This window comes from Bombina bombina, chromosome 6 (genome assembly GCF_027579735.1).
Source record: "Bombina bombina isolate aBomBom1 chromosome 6, aBomBom1.pri, whole genome shotgun sequence".
Lineage (NCBI taxonomy): Eukaryota > Metazoa > Chordata > Amphibia > Anura > Bombinatoridae > Bombina > Bombina bombina.
The window spans coordinates 93,114,913-93,137,573 of NC_069504.1; the positions used below are offsets into that span (position 1 = coordinate 93,114,913).

The window sequence follows — 22,661 nt, forward strand, 5'->3', positions numbered from 1 at the left end:
TATCTTGCAGAGCTAAGCTAGCATCTGAGCTTCTTTATTGTAATGTCTTATACGCTTGGCTTTCATTCTATCTAGTATCGAATGCATAGTCATATTAAAATCCCCCACTATAATGAGGTTGGAGTCAACAAATGGTAGTAATTTTAAGTAAATCCTTTCCCAAAATTCACTATCTATTTGATTGGGGGCATAAATATTATAGAGAGTGAATCTTTTGTTATCAACCTCCATGTGTAAAATTAAAAACCTTTCTTCCTTGTCTAGTTTCTGTTCAAGTATTTTAAAATCCAGTTTTTTATTAAATAGGCACGTAACCCCCTTTTTCCTCCTACTACATGGTGTCGCTATGATTCCCCCTACCCACTTAATGTTAAGTTTATTCACTTCTTAATCATTTAGGTGGGTGTTTGAGTATGTTGACTGTGTCCTTAAAGTTTAGGTATTATATTATCACTGTTCTTTTCCTGTTGTTAGCCTATCTCTTCCCTGACCAATTCTGTGGGCTCTCTCTACTGGAATGTTACTGTCTTGATTAGTGATTTATAAGGACCCCAGAGTCGTAAAGTGCTGGTGCAAGCTGAAATAGATAACCGGAGAGGCAGGCCGCACGCTTGACAGAGAAGGTGGTAATCAGAGAGTTCCTAGTTAGGGAACAGAAAGAGGCGCCACATAGGGTAATATTGACAAAACTAGCCAATACAAAACACAGTGTAACAGAAAAACCCTTCAGGGTGGCTACTCACTAGCATAGCGGCACAACCGGAGTGCCTGACAGAGAATGGGACCAACAGAGTCGCCGGTAAGACTCAAACAGGCTACCTGACACACAGGATGTGCATCAGGTAGCGTAGCAGGTCACACTAATCACAGAGGCAAACACCCAGGCGATGATGGAAGACGTCACAGTGAATATTGGAATTCAAATGACCAGATAGTATTCAGGGGTTTCAGGAATACCCACTACCCTTAGATTGTTTTTTCTTGCTCTATCCTCTATTTCCTCAATTTTGTTCTGTAGTGTTATAATCTTACTATGGTTATTAACTGTTTGTTCCTTGGAGTTGGCTCTGTCCTCTAAATTAGATACCCTTTGCTCTGCTTCTACTATTCTCACTGCAAACTGTCTGACTTTTGTGGTAAGTTGGGAGAAATATTTTCTTAATTGTTCAAACTGTGGTGCTATCATGTTAGGTATCTGCCTTGCTAATGTATGTGAGTCTGTGGACACCATTGTAGGGTCACTGTCAGTGATATTATCTGTGGAGAGTTCTGCATTGTTTTTACTCTTTTTCTTTTTCTCTTTCTGTTTGTGGGCCATCCCCGGGGATTTAGTTTTGGTTCTATACGTGTACTTCTCCATAAAAGAGAAAAACGATTAAAAAAAAAAAAGAATGTTAGAGAAGAAAAAAAAAAATTAAATTGTGTAATGTTTTCGTGTAAAACAAAATAATATATATATATATATATATATATATATATATATATATATATATATATATATATATATATATATATATATTATCAGACCCTGTAAAAACAAACTACAGGGATCTGTAGGTGAATTTCTTATTTTGTGAACAGGTTCCAATTTCTAGGAACCTTTCCCAACTTGTAAGTGAAACTGCGTGCTTTGTGGTATTATTCCAATGTACAATATAATCATTAAGTACTAGCAGTTTCCTATAAACTAGCAGCATACTTATGAATATTGCTGTATTTAACTGCTGTCCTTTACCTATTCAATAATAGATACCATACAACACCATGCAGAAAAATGCAGCACAATCTGGAGTATAGCCTACACCTCAACTTTGGTGTGCTGTTACCTTTGATTTTCCAGATCAAATGTCTTAAATCTAACAAAACTATAGATAGCATTTACCTAGCCCAGTCCATGTGAAAGTTAGCCTAGGCTTTTCTCAACCCCACAGATCTAACTGCTGTCCCTTCAAAAATATACAAGTTTAAACCATACATACTGTAAATTTCAGCAGGAGTGAGTTTTCAAGTAATAATTAGTGTCAACAGAACTGAGTGGTCTGCCCTGTTCAAACAGTGAGGGTACGATCACATAACAACATGTGATTTTATACCAAACGTTTTATGGTCAGTATCATGTACACAGAGTTAACTTTTAATAGAAGATTTGTACAAGAAGGTTATTCAGAAGATGGAGATATATTTATAACCCTTGTACAAAAAAACACAAAAATATATCTTATCCTGTCACTTTGGATAATAATATAGTTATATGCAGATAGATAAGTTTCTGTATCCAAGACAGTGTGTGATTTATTGCATAAAATGACTCAATATTCTGTGGTATCCGGACTCCTCTGTCTTTATATGCTCATGGACAGTTCTTTTCCTATCCTCTGATAACTAAATTCGCATTACTGCCCAAGATGGAGCTGCCTGCTCCACACGTCTACCTCCTTCCCTCTGCCCTCAACTTGCAGTATAGCGGGATGCAGTGACCTTTGCTTTCTTGTGGCCCGCTGGTCACTCTGGGTGCTCAGCCACTCTTACCCTTTTTATCCTTAATAGTACTGCCAGTGACATAGCTTTTCTATAGCCTTTTCAGCTCCGCTCAAAGCCATACACTAGGGGTGATTCCGCCAAGCTTTCCCATTGGGTTATAGACTTTACAAATCTCAATTTGGTTGTTGTGCTTTCAGTGATTATGCATTCACTACTGTACCAGCAACTAGAGGTGTATAATAAACGCTAATACTTAGCTTGCATGTCCTTTTGTGCAGCCTCTGATTTATGTTGTATCCGGACTCCTCTGTCTTTATATGCTCATGGACAGTTCATTTTACCATCCTCTGATAACTAAATTCGCATTACTGCCCTAGATGGAGCTGCCTGCTCCACACGTCTACCTCCTTCCCTCTGCCTTAAACTTGCAGTATAGCTGGATGCAGTGACCTTTGCTTTCTTGTGGCTCGCTGGTCACTCTGGGTGCTCAGCCACTCTTACCCTTTTTATCCTTAATAGTACTGCCAGTGACATAGCTTTTCTATAGCCTTTTCAGCTCTGCTCAAAGCCATACACTAGGGGTGATTCCGCCAAGCTTTCCCATTGGGTTATAGACTTTACAAATCTCAATTTGGGTGTTGTGCTTTCAGTGATTATGCATTCACTACTGTACCAGCAACTAGAGGTGTATAATAAACGCTAATACTTAGCTTGCATGTCCTTTTGAGCAGCCTCTGATTTCTCCAGGTCGCTGGTCTTAATGCAACCTTCTGCAAGGTGTCTGCTGCTGATGCAACTCCTATCCTGTCAGTCGGCACTGAAGAAACTTCCAAGTGTGGTATACACACTGCTTTTCTGCCACCGGCAGGGATTCTAGGAGCTGTTGAACTAACTCTGTTGCTGCCTGTCTCATTGTGGTGAATGGTATGTCACTATCCTTTATCGTCTGCTTCCTCCCTCAGCTGTGACCTTGCTGACCTGGTCCTGTGGCTTTCAGGTCTTGTGTCCAGCATGTACGCCTGCTCTCTTTGGGCTCCTTCCGAGCTGGACTGTATATAGCTCAGGCTATGGATCTCTCACCACGATAAGAGCTGTTGCACTCACCCAACCTCGAGCGCCGCGTTTGCAAGCCTTGCAAAGCTCCTCCCTTGCCGGCCAACAGACAAATTTCTTTCTATGTGAAGAATAAATAATATGTGCAACACGAGTCATGTTTTGCACTTTAGGTCTAACGTGCAGTCAGGTTGTCTCACATGAAGAATTACTCATTTTTTAAATATTAAAGATTAAAAAATATTAATAATAATTATTAAAATTAATTATACATACTGTAAATATACTATATATATATATATATATATATATATATTGTAAGGATTATTTAGCATTATCTACAGTATTTATATAATTTGTAATAATAATTATTAATATTATTTAATATTTTATATTTATTATTTCAAAAACACTTTTTGAGATTAGCATTCTTCATTTCTGCTAACCCGACACTGCCTTAAAGCGCAAAACATGAATTGGGTTACACATATTTTACATGTATTTACTATTAAATTAACATATATATATATATATATATATATATATATATATATATATATATATATATATATATATATATATATATATATGATAATGTTAATCTAAAATAGATATCTATACCTATATATATATATATATATATATATATATATATATGAATAGATATACAGGTATGGGTATATAGATATATATAGAAATATGTATTTACATAAAATTAAAATTTTCCTGTAAGTGAAGAACATTGAAATGTGAAATATGTACAGTAAAACACATCCCCTCACAGCTACTTCCCTCCCTCTTCTACTCTTACCACTATACTCACACACATCTTTAACCTCTCCCTCAGCAATGGTATATTTCCCTCATATCTAAAACATGCACTGGTCACACACATCCTCAAAAAACCTTCTCTCGATCCAAACTCCCCATCCAACTACCGCCCTATCTTGCCTCAAAGCTTCTTGAAAAGCTTAACTAAACAACTAGAAATACTAATTGTACAGAGAATACATTTAGAATAGATAGCAAAGAATTCCACAAAAGTAGTATTGATATTAACTCCAAATGGTGAGTCTTTATTCATTAAACTAGGAACAAACATTCACACAGTAGTAGCCAAAAAAAAGTTAAAAACACTTAAACCCAGTCAACAATAATTGTAGATTCGCTAAATAGGCAAAAATATTAATTAACATGGGCCCACAAGAAAGATAATCTAGAGTAAGCTAAGCCCTTACAATCCGAGGGCTGAATTACTTTTAGATATTAACTCTTAATATTGGTAGTGGGCACCATGCATCAAGAAAAATTTAAAGGCATTAATTCTTATTTGAACTTAGGTAAGCAAGTTAAAAACGACAGACAGGAGGGACACAGCTACTCCTGCTGGACCCCTGACGTGCGTTTCACAGAACGCTTCCTCAGAGGGGGTGCGGGCCGCTGCTACTCTGCGTTATTTATGTAGCTAATTGGCCCACCTCTTAGTCCTGATTGGTTGCCACTCACGATTTGGGTTGATCCAATTCGGTCTTGGATCTGTCCATCATTATGACAAGCTCTGACATGTGGAGCTCTTCTGCGTAATGAAGGAGTGTGAGTTGGGAGGCGTGTGTAGGTCAATCTCTTAGCCAGTCACTGATTGTTAAACAGGGGGTGTGTATGTCATGTAATAGCGATTGGATGATCACTATATATTGTAAACAGAGTATCGGTTCTTATGTGCTGCTTACTATCGTGGGATAGAGTTGGTCAAAGTAAATGTTTCGTATTGAGGAGACTTTGATTATATTAATTTAAGCAAAATATTATGATATACACCCTTTAAGACTGCAGCGTACGATCAAATAGTTATGCTTATGTAGTGGTGAAGTAAATTACCGTGGTAAATACAGGGAGTGCAGAATTATTAGGCAAATGAGTATTTTGACCACATCATCCTCTTTATGCATGTTGTCTTACTCCAAGCTGTATAGGCTCGAAAGCCTACTACCAATTAAGCATATTAGGTGATGTGCATCTCTGTAATGAGAAGGGGTGTGGTCTAATGACATCAACACCCTATATCAGGTGTGCATAATTATTAGGCAACTTCCTTTCCTTTGGCAAAATGGGTCAAAAGAAGGACTTGACAGGCTCAGAAAAGTCAAAAATAGTGAGATATCTTGCAGAGGGATGCAGCACTCTTAAAATTGCAAAGCTTCTGAAGCGTGATCATCGAACAATCAAGCGTTTCATTCAAAATAGTCAACAGGGTCGCAAGAAGCGTGTGGAAAAACCAAGGCGCAAAATAACTGCCCATGAACTGAGAAAAGCCAAGCGTGCAGCTGCCAAGATGCCACTTGCCACCAGTTTGGCCATATTTCAGAGCTGCAACATCACTGGAGTGCCCAAAAGCACAAGGTGTGCAATACTCAGAGACATGGCCAAGGTAAGAAAGGCTGAAAGACGACCACCACTGAACAAGACACATAAGCTGAAACGTCAAGACTGGGCCAAGAAATATCTCAAGACTGATTTTTCTAAGGTTTTATGGACTGATGAAATGAGAGTGAGTCTTGATGGGCCAGATGGATGGGCCCGTGGCTGGATTGGTAAAGGGCAGAGAGCTCCAGTCCGATTCAGACGCCAGCAAGGTGGAGGTGGAGTACTGGTTTGGGCTGGTATCATCAAATATGAGCTTGTGGGGCCTTTTCGGGTTGAGGATGGAGTCAAGCTCAACTCCCAGTCCTACTGCCAGTTTCTGGAAGACACCTTCTTCAAGCAGTGGTACAGGAAGAAGTCTGCATCCTTCAAGAAAAACATGATTTTCATGCAGGACAATGCTCCATCACACGCGTCCAAGTACTCCACAGCGTGGCTGGCAAGAAAGGGTATAAAAGAAGAAAATCTAATGACATGGCCTCCTTGTTCACCTGATCTGAACCCCATTGAGAACCTCTGGTCCATCATCAAATGTGAGATTTACAAGAAGGGAAAACAGTACACCTCTCTGAACAGTGTCTGGGAGGCTGTGGTTGCTGCTGCACGCAATGTTGATGGTGAACAGATCAAAACACTGACAGAATCCATGGATGGCAGGCTTTTGAGTGTCCTTGCAAAGAAAGGTGGCTATATTGGTCACTGATTTGTTTTTGTTTTGTTTTTGAATGTCAGAAATGTATATTTGTGAATGTTGAGATGTTATATTGGTTTCACTGGTAAAAATAAATAATTGAAATGGGTATATATTTGTTTTTTGTTAAGTTGCCTAATAATTATGCACTGTAATAGTCACCTGCACACACAGATATCCCCCTAAAATAGCTATAACTAAAAACAAACTAAAAACTGCTTCCAAAAATATTCAGCTTTGATATTAATGAGTTTTTTGGGTTCATTGAGAACATGGTTGTTGTTCAATAATAAAATTAGTCCTCAAAAATACAACTTGCCTAATAATTCTGCACTCCCTGTATACATTCAATTGCGTACGATCGGAGGCTAAATTTCCATAAAATATGTGTTATAATATCAGTATGTCTGAATCCAATTTATTCTTGAGTCTGTCAATTATTACAACAGGTTCTGACAAGTAAAGCTCATCTTCATTCTGTCAAAATGTGTGTTGTGGGGCGTGTTAAGATCAAGCTCTTAGCCAATCACAGATTTTTTGAACAGGGGATGTGTATGTTACATTGTAGCGATTTGGTGATCACACTATAACCATTCAAAATGTCAGTTCTTATATGCCGCTTATAATGTTGGAATACAGTTTGTCAAAGTTAATTTTGTAATATTGACAAGTCTTGGAATGCGGCATACTATTGGGTGAATTCAGTGTGTGACGATTATGTGATCACAATAAGTGTTAAAGAGGCATCCCTGCTTTTACTGCATACAATAGTTAAATCAAATTCATCCAAAATGAATTTGTAATGTTAGCAAACTTGATATTATTATCTTTTGTAAGGTGAATTGTAATATATATATATATATATATATATATATATATATATATATATATATATATATATATATATATATATATATATATATATATATATATATATATATATAAGCTTTAAGGTGTAACATATGTTGGATAGCTACTCAGATTTTTTTAATTGTAGGTTTACTATTATAGACCTGATTGGCTCCTAGTGAGCTTCAAAATTATAAATGTATAAAAGTTATATTAATGTATTCAAATAATGAAATTAGGAAAGTATGAATGATATGGAACTTTTTAATACAGGGAGTGCAGAATTATTAGGCAAGTTGTATTTTTGAGGATTAATTTTATTATTGAACAACAACCATGTTCTCAATGAACCCAAAAAACTCATTAATATCAAAGCTGAATAGTTTTGGAAGTAGTTTTTAGTTTGTTTTTAGTTATAGCTATTTTAGGGGGATATCTGTGTGTGCAGGTGACTATTACTGTGCATAATTATTAGGCAACTTAACAAAAAACAAATATATACCCATTTCAATTATTTATTTTTACCAGTGAAACCAATATAACATCTCAACATTCACAAATATACATTTCTGACATTCAAAAACAAAACAAAAACAAATCAGTGACCAATATAGCCACCTTTCTTTGCAAGGACACTCAAAAGCCTGCCATCCATGGATTCTGTCAGTGTTTTGATCTATTCACTATCAACATTGCGTGCAGCAGCAACCACAGCCTCCCAGACACTGTTCAGAGAGGTGTACTGTTTTCCCTCCTTGTAAATCTCACATTTGATGATGGACACAGGTTCTCAATGGGGTTCAGATCAGGTGAACAAGGAGGCCATGTCATTAGATTTTCTTCTTTTATACCCTTTCTTGCCAGCCACGCTGTAGAGTACTTGGACGCGTGTGATGGAGCATTGTCCTGCATGAAAATCATGTTTTTCTTGAAGGATGCAGACTTCTTCCTGTACCACTGCTTGAAGAAGGTGTCTTCCAGAAACTGGCAGTAGGACTGGGAGTTGAGCTTGACTCCATCCTCAACCCGAAAAGGCCCCACAAGCTCATCTTTGATGATACCAGCCCAAACCAGTACTCCACCTCCACCTTGCTGGCGTCTGAGTCGGACTGGAGCTCTCTGCCCTTTACCAATCCAGCCACGGGCCCATCCATCTGGCCCATCAAGACTCACTCTCATTTCATCAGTCCATAAAACCTTAGAAAAATCAGTCTTGAGATATTTCTTGGCCCAGTCTTGACGTTTCAGCTTATGTGTCTTGTTCAGTGGTGGTCGTCTTTCAGCCTTTCTTACCTTGGCCATGTCTCTGAGTATTGCACACCTTGTGCTTTTGGGCACTCCAGTGATGTTGCAGCTCTGAAATATGGCCAAACTGGTGGCAAGTGGCATCTTGGCAGCTGCACGCTTGACTTTTCTCAGTTCATGGGCAGTTATTTTGCGCCTTGGTTTTTCCACACGCTTCTTGCGACCCTGTTGACTATTTTGAATGAAACGCTTGATTGTTCGATGATCACGCTTCAGAAGCTTTGCAATTTTAAGAGTGCTGCATCCCTCTTCAAGATATCTCACTATTTTTGACTTTTCTGAGCCTGTCAAGTCCTTCTTTTGACCCATTTTGCCAAAGGAAAGGAAGTTGCCTAATAATTATGCACACTTGATATAGGGTGTTGATGTCATTAGACCACACCCCTTCTCATTACAGAGATGCACATCACCTAATATGCTTAATTGGTAGTAGGCTTTCGAGCCTATACAGCTTGGAGTAAGACAACATGCATAAAGAGGATGATGTGGTCAAAATACTAATTTGCCTAATAATTCTGCACTCCCTGTATATAGAGTAATCCTATATCCAATTCACCATTTGGAGTTAATATCAATACTACTTTTGTGGAATTCTTTGCTATCTATTCTAAATGTATTCTCTGTACAATTAGTATTTCTAGTTGTTTAGTTCTGCTCTCCTAGAATCCACAACAGATACCCATCCCAGCGAGTATAAATTATTATATAACACTGGTATAAAACATACTTATTGTAACTCACATAAGGGTACAGTATCTGTCATTTTCTAACTCCAACCAATCCCCCCACACATTCTAAAGCTTAGTCTTTGAGAGAATATACCCAGATTCCTATTTCTGGGTTTAGCCCCTTTTCTTGGGGATTATAAGTATAAACACAGATATAAAATGGATATTCAATCAGATATGGCTAATCGCCACCAAAAAAGATTATTAGAACTAAAGTCTATTTTTAACAGCTCCACTAGGGACAACATACAAATAAATGAGGAAGAATTGAATAATGTTTTATGTAAATTACATCAAACCTTGCATAAACAATCCAAAAGATGGTGGAACTGGCACTTCTTTGAAAAGTATGCAGAAAAAAATATAATTCCCAGAGGATTGAGGATGAAGGTATTTCCGGCCTTCAACCTCTACAATAATGATTTAACAAAAGAGTGGGAATCAGTCTTGTCAGAATGCTCTCTTAAACTGATAAACATACTGATCAAACATGATAAACTAACCAAGCTAGACTCTGAAATTGAAGAATATAATGCCCAATTGTCTCAATTCAACGATAAGTTAGACTATAAAAGTCAGTATAAAAAATATCAAAAAGAATTAGACAAATTGGAGCAAGAAATAATAGCAACTAAAAAACAAAAGTTGCAGAGAGACATTGAGGATTTTCAGAATCAGAGAGTATATCGCTGGCGCAATAATACCGCTTTTAGACAGAGGGGTAACAGATATCTTGTCCAACAACCTGAAAGCAGCGCAGAGAGTGAAACTGACATTTCAGATAATGACTCAGACATAAATACTGACAATGATAATACTAATAACACTACCAATACAATTGGTGCCAGACATAAGAACTATAGCTCAGTACAATCATCCACATCCTATTCTTCCTCATCTTCTTTTTTGTCCACCACTCCCCACAACACAACTCTACCAGTCACTTCAACCAATCAGACCAATACACAGAATCGGGGAAACAAATGGAAATTTTCCGGTCCAGTGAGACAGTCCACGAGGAGAAGGGAACTGAGTCCCTTCAGCAAGATAAGGATGAACAAATGAGAATTATTAACTTATCTGATTATATACTTAGTACTACACATAAATCTATACTATCTAGAGGACTGTCTTTCTGCCCTGTGAATTCATTAAACAAATTTGAGGTAATCAAAGATATTCATTTATTCTCCAGAAAAATACTGCTAAAAAAAGTATATGCTTTTAACCCAAATAGTTTGAATGCAGAAGATTTACTAACAGTAGATATACTACAAGAATCATCTGAAATTGGTACTGACACTCAAACAGCAAATAATGTAAATATTCAAGCTGATGAGTCACCACCAACTGTTTGGAAATCCAATGTAAAACCAAAATCTACCTATGTTCCAACCTTCTCTATATCTCCTGAGATACAGATTTTTTGTAAGATGGTGTGTAAAAAAATTGAAGAATTGCCCATATATAGTACCAAACATAATCTCAGCATTGACGAAATCAATGCACTAAAAGAGATTGAATCATGGCATGATATTTTAATCAAGCCATCGGATAAAGGTGGAAATGTGGTTTTGTGGCCACAAAAATGTAGATGGATGAAGCCAAAAAACAGCTATCTAATTCTTCATGTTATAAGCAGCTAATATTTAACCCTCAGAGTTCATATCTTACTCAATATAACAGAATGATAAAAAATGCTTGGGAGGCAAATATAATATCAAATTCAGAAAAAAAGTATCTGACAAAGGAAAATCCCAAAATTGCTACTTTATACTTCCTACCAAAAGTGCATAAGAACTCATCAATACCTCCCGGAAGACCAATTGTGTCGGGTAATGACAACTTAACAGAAAATGCAAGCAAATTTGTAGATTTGCGATTAAGAGAATATCTCACCAGTCTACCTTCATATGTACGTGACACAATGGAGGTATTGCAAATGTTACAAAATATTAAACTATCAGAGGATATGTGGTTGGTCACAGCGGACGTTGAGTCCTTATACACTAATATAAAACATGATGATGGAATCAAAGCCATCAAATATTATCTGGCTTCGAACAACAAAGATAATGACCAACACAATGAGTTCATAATTCAACTTTTGAAGTTTGTCCTGACTCATAACTTTTTCACTTTTAATGACAGGTACTTTTTACAAACACAGGGTACCGCAATGGGCACAGCCTGTGCGCCAACATACGCAAACTTATTTCTTGGCTATTGGGAATTATTCTATGTATTCTCTAATCATCTTGAAAAATATACAGAACATATTCCAATTTGGTTAAGATACATAGATGATGTATTTTTCATCTGGGAAGGGTCCTATGAACAACTAGAAACTTTTATGATGAAAATTAATGAGAATGATCTCAATATAAAACTAACTTATGAAGCCAACCGACAGGAGATATGCTTTTTGGATTTAAAGATATTCAAAAACAATGAAGGATTTATTAACACTACAATGTACAGAAAAGAAACAGCAACCAACACTCTCCTACACCATCCTAGTGCTCACTCTCCTAGTACCCTAAAAGCTATACCTTATGGGGAATTCCTGAGACTTTGCCGCACCTGTACCAGTATATAGATCTATATACAGGAAAGTGTGGCTCTAACACAGAGATTAATTGCACGTGGATACAGCAAGAAATCCATAAAAAGAGCCAAATACAAAGCACTAAGGAAAAGTAGAGATGAACTATTAATCCCTAAAACCAAAATCCTCAAAGAATCCTGTCCCAGGCTGATTACTACGTATAATCCCCAGATGCCATATGTTATCAAAATCATCAATGACCATTGGAATATACTGCAAAATGATGAAACTCTTAAGTCAGCAATAGGAGAGAGAGTATTATTAGGATACAAAAGACCAAATAACCTAAGAGACAAATTGGTATCAAGCCACTTTGTAAGATCTGCCAAGAAAAAAGATACAAATTCTGGTATGTACCCCTGCAGTACCTGTTCAGCCTGCAAATACGTATGGAAAACTAAAAGAATAACTGAAAAAACAGGGAGAGTATATAGACTCCAAGCACACTTTTCATGTACAACTATAGGAGTAATATATGTACTCTACTGCTCATGCCAAATGGCATATGTTGGCATGACCACAAGGGAGGTAAAAACACGCATCCTAGAACATGTTAATAACATTAAATATGCTCAGAGAGACAAAGATAAATTAAAAAAATTACCTCTGTGGCCAAGCATTTTCTGTCACACCATAATGGATTACCCAAAGATCTAAAATACACTGTGATCCAAAAAGCATCTCTTTGTATTAGGGGTGGTAACATTGAAAAAGTCTTATTGAAAATGGAGTGTAAGTGGATCTATCTTTTAAATGCTGTTAAACCCTTTGGGATGAATGATTTCAACAATTTCTTTGTATATATATATATAATTCAGTAGATTGAGGAATAAATGACTATACACACATAATAATATCACTAATCGACCTCATGACCTTAATTGGGTCAATTTATTATAACTCGCAGTAGTTCCATATCCTGGGACTATCTCATGGGAATCATTTATACGATATTAACTTTGAGATTTCTTATAAGTAACATAGTAACTATACAGATCAGTAACCCTGATGTGCAATGTTATAATTTTGATATTTAACTTTGTCTCGTATATATGTTTTTTTTGCTTATCTTCAAGCAACATATGCACACTCACACTCTATACTCTATAGTCTTCATGTACTTTCATAATTCACATAGTATAAATTATACTGTACACAACTCAAACTATTCTTCAGAGGACCGAATCAAGGTTTTTGCTCTTATAATAAATTCTCCTCTCCGCTGGGCAAGAGATAGGCCCTGCTATGCACTATGATTCACATCTATTCACCATCCATGCACACACTCAAATCTATTATTATTTTCACTAATTAGTTCACATGAATATTTCCAATAATACCAGATCAATTTTATTCACGTTTTGTTTACATTTCTCACTCTTAGTCTTTATAGGTTATTTTGCACTTCAACACTACTGGTGATTCTGAAATACAGATATATCTCTGTAACACTCAACTTGATAATTAATGTATTGTTTTAACTCTCTTTTTTCCCTTTTTCGTAAAATGTAACTGTCACGAAGTATTATATGTTTCCTAATTTCATTATTTGAATACATTAATATAACTTTTATACATTTATAATTTTGAATCTCACTAGGAGCCAATCAGGTCTATAATAGTAAACCTACAATTAAAAAATCTGAGTAGCTATCCAACATATGTTACACCTTAAAGCTTATAAGTATATATATTAAAATTCACCTTACAAAAGATAATAATATCAAGTTTGCTAACATTACAAATTCATTTTGGATTAATTTGATTTAACTATTGTATGCAGTAAAAGCAGGGATGCCTCTTTAACACTTATTGTGATCACATAATCGTCACACACTGAATTCACCCAATAGTATGCCGCATTCCAAGACTTGTCAATATTACAAAATTAACTTTGACAAACTGTATTCCAACATTATAAGCGGCATATAAGAACTGACATTTTGAATGGTTATAATGTGATCACCAAATCGCTACAATGTAACATACACATCCCCTGTTCAAAAAATCTGTGATTGGCTAAGAGCTTGATCTTAACACGCCCCACAACACACATTCTGACAGAATGAAGATGAGCTTTACTTGTCAGAACCTGTTGTAATAATTGACAGACTCAAGAATAAATCGGATTCAGACATACTTATATTATAACACATATTTTATGGAAATTTAGCCTCCGATCGTACGCAGCAATTGAATCTATATTTACCACGGTAATTTACTTCACCACTACATAAGCATAACTATTTGATCGTACGCTGCATTCCTAAGTCTTAAAGGGTGTATATCATAATATTTTGCTTAAAGTAATATAATCAAAGTCTCCTCAATACGAAACATTTACTTTGACCAACTCTATCCCATGATAGTAAGCAGCACATAAGAACCGATACTCTGTTTACAATATATAGTGATCATCCAATCGCTATTACATGACATACACACCCCCTGTTTAACAATCAGTGACTGGCTAAGAGATTGACCTACACACGCGTCCCAACTCACACCCCTTCATTACGCAGAAGAGCTCCACATGTCAGAGCTTGTCATAATGATGGACAGATCCAAGACCGAATTGGATCAACCCAAATCATGAGTGGCAACCAATCAGGACTAAGAGGTGGGCCCATTAGCTTCATAAATAACGTCGAGTAGCAGCAGCCTGCACCCCTCTGAGGAAGCGTTCTGTGAAACGCGCGTCAGGGGTCACAGCTACTCTTGCTGGACCCCTGACGCGCGTTTCACAGAACGCTTCCTCAGAGGGGGTGCGGGCCGCTGCTACTCGGCGTCTGTCGCTTTTAACTTGCTTACCTAAGTTCAAATAAGAATTAATGCCTTTAAATTTTTCTTGATGCATGGTGCCCACTACCAATATTAAGAGTTAATATCTAAAAGTAATTCAGCCCTCGGATTCTAATGGCTTAGCTTACTCTAGATTATCTTTCTTGTGGGCCCATGTTAATTAATATTTTTGCCTATTTAGCGAATCTACAATTATTGTTGACTGGGTTTAAGTGTTTTTAACTTTTTTTGGCTACTACTGTGTGAATGTTTGTTCCTAGTTTAATGAATAAAGACTTAAAGTATGAATGATAGGGAACTTTTTAATATATAGAGTAATCCTATATCCAATTCACCATTTGGAGTTAATATCCATACTACTTTTGTGGAATTCTTTGCTATCTATTCTAAATGTATTCTCTGTACAATTAGTATTTCTAGTTGTTTAGTTCTGCTCTCCTAGAATCCACAACAGATACCCATCCCAGCGAGTATAAATTATTATATAACACTGGTATAAAACATACTTATTGTAACTCACATAAGGGTACAGTATCTGTCATTTTCTAACTACAACCAATCCCCCCACACATTCTAACTCTTGAAAAGCTTGTATATGTACATCTATCCCATTTCCTTACATTAAATTCCCTCCTTGACCCAATGCAATCTGGATTTCGCCCCCATCACTCCACAGAGACAGCAAAATCCAAAGGCCACTTCTCTCTGCTTATCCTCCTTGATATTTCTGCAACCTTTGATACTGTCGACCACTGTCTTTCACTCCAAACCCTACACTCCTTTGGCATTTGCGACACAGCTCTCTTGTGGTTCTCTTCCTATCTGTCTAACCTTACCTCTAGTGTAGCGTTCTCTGGGGCATCCTCTGCCCCAATACCACTTTCTGTTGGGGTACTGCAAGGTTCTATCCTTGGTCCCCTTCTCTTCTCAATCTTCACGTCATCATTACACTTCTTAATAAAGTCCCACAGATGTCATTATCATTTGTATGGTGCTGACACCCAAATATTCCTCTATGCACCAGACCTATCTCCTTCCTTGCTAACCCATGTCATTAACTGTCTTTCTCATATCTCATCTTGGATGTCCTCCTACCTTAAGCTAAATCTCTCCAAAACTAAGCTCCTTATTTTGCCCCCTTCTTCCAAAATCTCCACCCCTCATTTCTCTATACCTATTGATAATTCCATTGTTACCCCTACCCCACATGCCCGATGTCTTGGGGTCACACTTGACTTAGATCTTTCTTTCACTCACATTCAGTCCTTGGCAAAGCCTGCCGCTTCCACCTTAAAAACATCTCTAAAATTAGACATTTCCTTAAACAAGACACAACTAAGATTTTAATCCACTCTCTCATCCTTTCCCGCCTCAACTACTGCAACTCCATCATCTCTGGTCTCCCTAGCGGCTGTCTAGCCCCTTTGCAATCCATAATGAATGCCTCTGCCAGGCTCATCTTCCTTACATGTCACTCTTCATCTGTTGCACCTCTCTGCCAATCGCTTCACTGGCTTCCTCTTGCCTCCAGGCTTAAACACAAAATTCTTATTCTGACAAACAAAGCCCTCAACTGCATTGCTGCCCCCTACATCTCAGACCTTGTATCCAGATACTCTCCCTCCCTTCCCCTTCGCTCTGCTCACAACCTCCTTCTATCCTCCTCTCTTGTTACCTCCTCACATTCCCGTTTACAAGACTTCTCAAGACTTGCTCCCATGGAACTCTCTGCCTCACTCCACTAGACTCTCCAATAGTTTTGAAAGCTTCAAGCGCTCCCTAAAGGCTCTATTATTCAGGGATGCATACAACCTACACTAACCTTGCCTAACTCCATTGCTATCCCAATAGCCGACTACAATAGTGCAACTCTCGGCAGGGCCATCTATCCATTTGATCCCTATAAATGTTATCTTGTATACCGCCTATGTTTATAGCGCTGCGGAATCTGTTGGCGCTCTACAAATACCTTATAATAATATAATAATAATACTACAGTAAAACACATAAATACATATGACACACACACACACACATATATATATATATATATATATAATACTCCCAGTTAACCGGTACCCATGGGGAATGGTAGATTCTGGATAAGTATAGTTTCTGGTTACTTGAGAGTTACTATTAAAAATAGGCCTACCTAGGTTCTATAACCCATACTATGCTATAAACCCTGTATGCACTTGATATTAATATTTAAATACAGTAAATAAAAGCTAATTATTAATAAATATCAATGCAGCCTCCGTTCAGTCCCGGGCACCCAGTGGCAGCATCATGTCTAATTATCAGACTGCCTTGTGCTCACAACTTTCAAGAGCAGTTATGTAGGGTCTGGTGGCATAAGAGGGGTTGCTTTCACCTTTGAAAGCCCACTATAGAGAAAGGAAGCTGCAGAGCAAAGTTATTGTTCATTTTAATGTACAGTATCTTTGATTTTTTTTCTTGTTGCTTGAGAGTTCTGGTTATATATATATATACAGTATATATATTTAGATATATATTTAGGTATGTATGTATACATATATATATATGTATATATATTTATATATATATATATATATATATATATATATATATCTATACATACATACAATATAGCCCTTTGCAGGCAAACACCTCGTCATATACCATATACTTTATACATTTTTTTCAAATATTTATATGAATAATTTTTATTAGATAGTGTTTATATAAATGTAATTGTAATTTTGAATGGATTTATTTTGTGTTTAGTTCAACTTTTCTTTAACGCACTACACTCTATGCAAGGTTTTCAAGTTTGCTAACCCAACTAGCATAAAATGCGTTTGCGCTCTTGCTACCGTGTTTACTTTCAACTCGTAATATGAGGGCTATTTCTGTCACGTGCAGAAAATTATATAGCCTGCGTGCAACAGTTAATGTACCACTGGTAATCTAGCCCTATGTGTCCTTATATATGTTATGTAATCATCATAGTAATTGCATTCACCTTGCAGTAACTGCTCTCCTTGTTTTTGTTTTGCTATTGGCGTCATCGCTTATAGATCTAGTAAATACACTTTTGAGAAAGTATAGCCACGTGTAAAATGATGCATATAAGAGTTGTCACTACCCTCTGAAACTAATATTTTCCAACACTTATTTTTATTGAAAATCCTGAAGTTCGATGTTTTGGAATGAGAATTTCTCAATATGGAACATAATGTTATTTACTGAGTAGTGTCGCCAAAGGGGGGCAATCTCAAGTCCCTGCACACAAATCACTGGTGGGCCTTTGGGAAGTAACCACAATCATTATATCCTTGAGATGCCTCTGTATTTACTAAATATTTATTCTGAGTGGCATCTTTTTTGCTATGCTATGGTTATTTCTTTAACCTGCATACATCTGCTGTACAAAACAATATACAATATAACACAAAAACCCCACCAGAACTAACTTTTAAATGCAAACAGCAAAAAACCTGGTTAAGCACAGGGGTAAGAATTGTCTCGGCACTGAAAGGGATAGTAGCTAAGATTATGTTACATTTTAAAATTGGGAACTGACATTCATATTGTACCTAGTAACTTTAAGGTTTGTATATCATGCTAACAGCTCTTTCTAATATTTTAATGTGCATTTCACTTTTTGTTCATAGTTAAGTTAAACCTTCAATTTGCATTGCTAGATTCTGCTACTTAATAGAAAGCAGTTTTTACATGTAATGATTTTAAAAAAAATTATATAAGAGATAGATAACTATTTTTTCTCTTTCTTTACAGGAAGATGACTCTGATTGCGGGGGCGTCTCAGGACTGGTCCCTTCGTTATGGTCCATGATTGGAATCCAATTTGTGCTGCTGTGGTTGCTATCTGGTGGCAAGCATTGTCCGTTATGACCCTAAAAACCAAAATCTGTGTTACTAATGTCAACACCCTGCCAAATGATTTACCCTGGATTTACCTTAAAATGGGGGTCAATTTATTCAGACAATAGAAGAATGGATGTGCCCATACTGTAACTAAATAATGTTCGAAAGACTCATAAAGGCCTTCTCTGAGGCCACATTTTGGAGTGTCAAACCCTCAATGGCAACTTGTGTGAATGCTGCATCATCTATGCCACCGGAACAGAAAACTACAGTAAATGTGCTTTATTGAACAATCTATGATGATCTCTTTGTTGCATCGTCAATGACTTTACGTAAAAGGGCTCCCTTTAATATGGCTTCTGTACAACATCATTTGTAATATTAATTTTAACTTAAAGTTTGTAGCGCTCCTAGCCCTTTACACGTCACCTTGTGAGAAGCAGTTTTATTTTATTATTGTGCGCTGTGTTTAAAACACTGCTACTGCTTTCAATATATTACTGTATGTGTAAAATTCAAGTTGCTCCTGTTCTAGTCAAGTAAAAATATTGGTAAGTCGGTCTTCTAAAATGTTCACATAAACTGAAATGCCTTACATTATATAATGGCTTATTTTGCCAAATGGTATAATAATAAACTGAAATTCAGTTCTTTAGGGAGCTAATTCTAAATAAGTTCAAGAGCAGAGGCGTTGCTGGCAAGTTACTAGGGGCTGTAGTCCAAGGTGTTTTATTTATATTATTTCCACATACAGCTACTCTATGTCAATGCACACTGGTTATAACAGTTCCCTGTATGTTGAATTACATGGTATATATGTCGACCATTTGTATGTGAGATGACATCCCATATAAATAATCTGACACTATGACATTCAAAACAATATACCAGTTTTGAGGAACCAAAGTTAAAGACAAAATTATAGGGTCCAGCTAGTGGCTACTGAGATTTATCTCAATTTCTTGCCCCAGATCTTTTTGGATCTTAGTAGCGCCTCAGTTTAAGAGCAAACCTAGATGCTTTGGGATAGGTGCATGAGGGTTTTGTGATTCACTGAAGCGTCAACCCTTTATCTGCAACTATGCCTTTGTAAATGTAGTCAATGCTAACCAAATCCTTGTCTGAGATAACAAAGAAAAAAATATAAGTACATTTTTGGTTAGGGAACTTTGATTACCTATGGTATTTAGCATGTTGATGCTGCTATTTTTGTTGTTTGGATTGTAGGCTATAGTCTTCATATCGAGTGACTATTTTGTTGTGTGACAATTTTTGCTATGTGGTGCAATTAAGTATGTTTGGTTGGCATTTGCTAAACAAGAATCTGAGTATAATGTGCAATGGAAATCATGCATATGAATGTACTCAGGGTATAAATCAAAAAATCAAAGACATTTTTTTATTCCAGTATCAGAGGATAGGTTGGAATAACCAGGAAAGATAAATTATAAAACATCAAGTAAATGAGTGTAAGTCTGTATTTTCTAAAGACTATCAAAGTTCTGTTTTAAATAAAATTAAAATAAAAATTATAAATAGATATTATTATTATACAAATCTGTTTTATCAAATTTATTTTGAATAGTGTTGTTAAAGAAAATTACACCCTTTTTCCAATTATTTCTGATGACTACAAATGTGGTTCCAGCCGTTAACAGAAAATTGAATGTGAATTTAAAATGATCAAGAAAAAAAAAATCATATTTATGGTAAAACTGTTCAATAAAATGCAATGACTTAGAAATAAGGAGTTATATTGCAGTGTTATTTTTTAATTTTAATCTGATACAATTTATGAATATTCCAGTGTATAGAAATAATTGTATACTTCTTTAAAATCTGTATATATATATATATATATATATATATATATATATATATATATATATACACATACATACATATACTGTATATATATAATGGCTTTGTAACTCCACACAACAAAGGCATTTGTTTTTCATCTACTTTAATGTTTTGTTTTTCTAAATTTTACGTTTTGGGTGTTTTTTGCTTTATTGGCTTGATGAAATTATTATTCAAAACATATTTTAAGCTTGTAATTTTTAGTTCAACTTTTGATTCTGATGAGTTCAGGATTCACATTCTCTGTCCCTGTATTAAATTCTGCTTTTAACTATGGTTTCAATACAATGCAGTTGCATGTTCCACCTGTATGGCTGTATGTATTCCTTAGAGGCTGCCTGAATATTTCACATAGACAATGCTTGCATGCAATTTTCTTTCTCTTCTTCTGTCTCTCACTCTCTCTCTCTCTCTCTCTCTCTCTCTCTCTCTTTCTCTTTCTCTCTCTGTCTATCTCTCTCTCTCTCTCCCTTCCTCTTTCTCTCTCTCTCCCCCTTTCTCTCTCTCTCTCTCTCACTCGTACATTCACAAGAACACACACACAATGGGCTCAATTTATCAATTGGCAGGCAGAATAGGTTTACTGTCAGGAACCTCATCTGCCCATTTAACATTGTACAAGCCGCTTCTAGAGCAATGCTGCCCCCTACTCACACATGGCCAATTGCATAAGAGTGGGGGCTGCCAATCATAGAGATCGGATCTGATCAAAATGATTCAAATCAACCACACTTTAGGTGGTGAAGAGCTTAAGTAGCAGCCGTCTTAAGACCACTGATACTTAACTAGTGTTTCAGGCTAGCTCACCAAGCCTGAAATGCTGGGGCTCTGAAGCTGCTCTCACAGCTCTATAAATTGAGCCCAATGTGTCCCTATCTATCATTTTGTTCTGGCTGGGATTTATTGAAATAGCAACAAGGAAATATGGCAAGGAACAACTTATCTGCTTTCACATGTTTGGAAAAAGTCAATGAGATAGAAAGATGGTGCCATTCACTTCTCTCTCTGTCTGTTTTTTCTTTCACTACTTTACCCCAACAGCTTCTCTTTCCAATTGCACAAAAATGTCTTACTACACAACATGAACATATGTGAAAATATTCAATAAAAGAGACATTTCATTTACTTTAATTCAATCTTAAAAGAAATAAAAGTTTATTTTCTTGCTATAACTCTTTTGCTAACAGCTAAAACTATTAACTAAATGTAACTAATATTTTTTTTGCGGGTAATTTGCAACTACTCAAACACTCATTAGGATATTACATTTTTAAGTCGATATTTTTTTAAAAAGTGTTATCAAGACAACACTATCAGTATCACCCAGAGCTAATCACTCTGTATCTTGATTCAAAAAAATCATTTTGTGCATGCTTTTCTCCGAGTAAAATTGTCCTGTTTTCATGCTCTTAGTGCCAGCAGCAAAGAACAAATAATTCCTGAGAGCATACATAAGTAGATGTACTGTGCCCATGCTTTCAGACACCTCCCCTTTTTAACGACGGTTTAACTTCCGATGGTAATGCCACTAGTAAGCACTTCACAAGTATGAAGCCCACAAATATGCACATTGTGCTTACAGCTTTGACCCAATGTTCACTGCACTTCAATATCAATTCTCGGAATTTCAAAACAAGATATTTAATTTTTTCTTTGACTAAAGTTCAATGTCTGCATGACAATTCTTTGGGGATTTTTACATAGTGATATTTCATTAAGTAAACCCTTACTCTAAAAATACCTTAAGAAATACTTTGCGCATCAAAAAATGAATCTATAGGACAAGGAACATGCAAGTCATCTGTTTTTATAGTAACATATTTAGTGGTGGAAACCGATTTGACTTCAAAGGTAAATTAAAGGTCCAACATATTTACTTCTTTATGAATATTACTGGTATTCTTGAAATATCTTGATAGTAGATAAGGTTAAAAAAAGACTGAAGTCCATCGAGTTCAACCTATACAAATCTAAAATACTTGCAAAAAGCTCCAGTTAAGCTTAAATA

General features: G+C 36.3%; 1 protein-coding gene across 4 annotated transcripts in view; it reads left to right on the top strand.

The window, feature by feature from the left end:
• Positions 1-20,537, top strand: part of CACNA2D1 (calcium voltage-gated channel auxiliary subunit alpha2delta 1) — a 1,258,723-nt gene extending 1,238,186 nt beyond the window's left edge. For all 4 annotated transcript variants that reach the window (XM_053716513.1, XM_053716514.1, XM_053716515.1 and 1 more), the window contains one exon: positions 18,701-20,537. In XM_053716513.1, the coding sequence (XP_053572488.1) occupies positions 18,701-18,817 (117 nt within the window). In that variant the 3' untranslated portion in view covers positions 18,818-20,537. The remainder of the gene's footprint in view (positions 1-18,700) is intronic.
• The last annotated feature ends 2,124 nt before the right edge of the window (positions 20,538-22,661 follow it).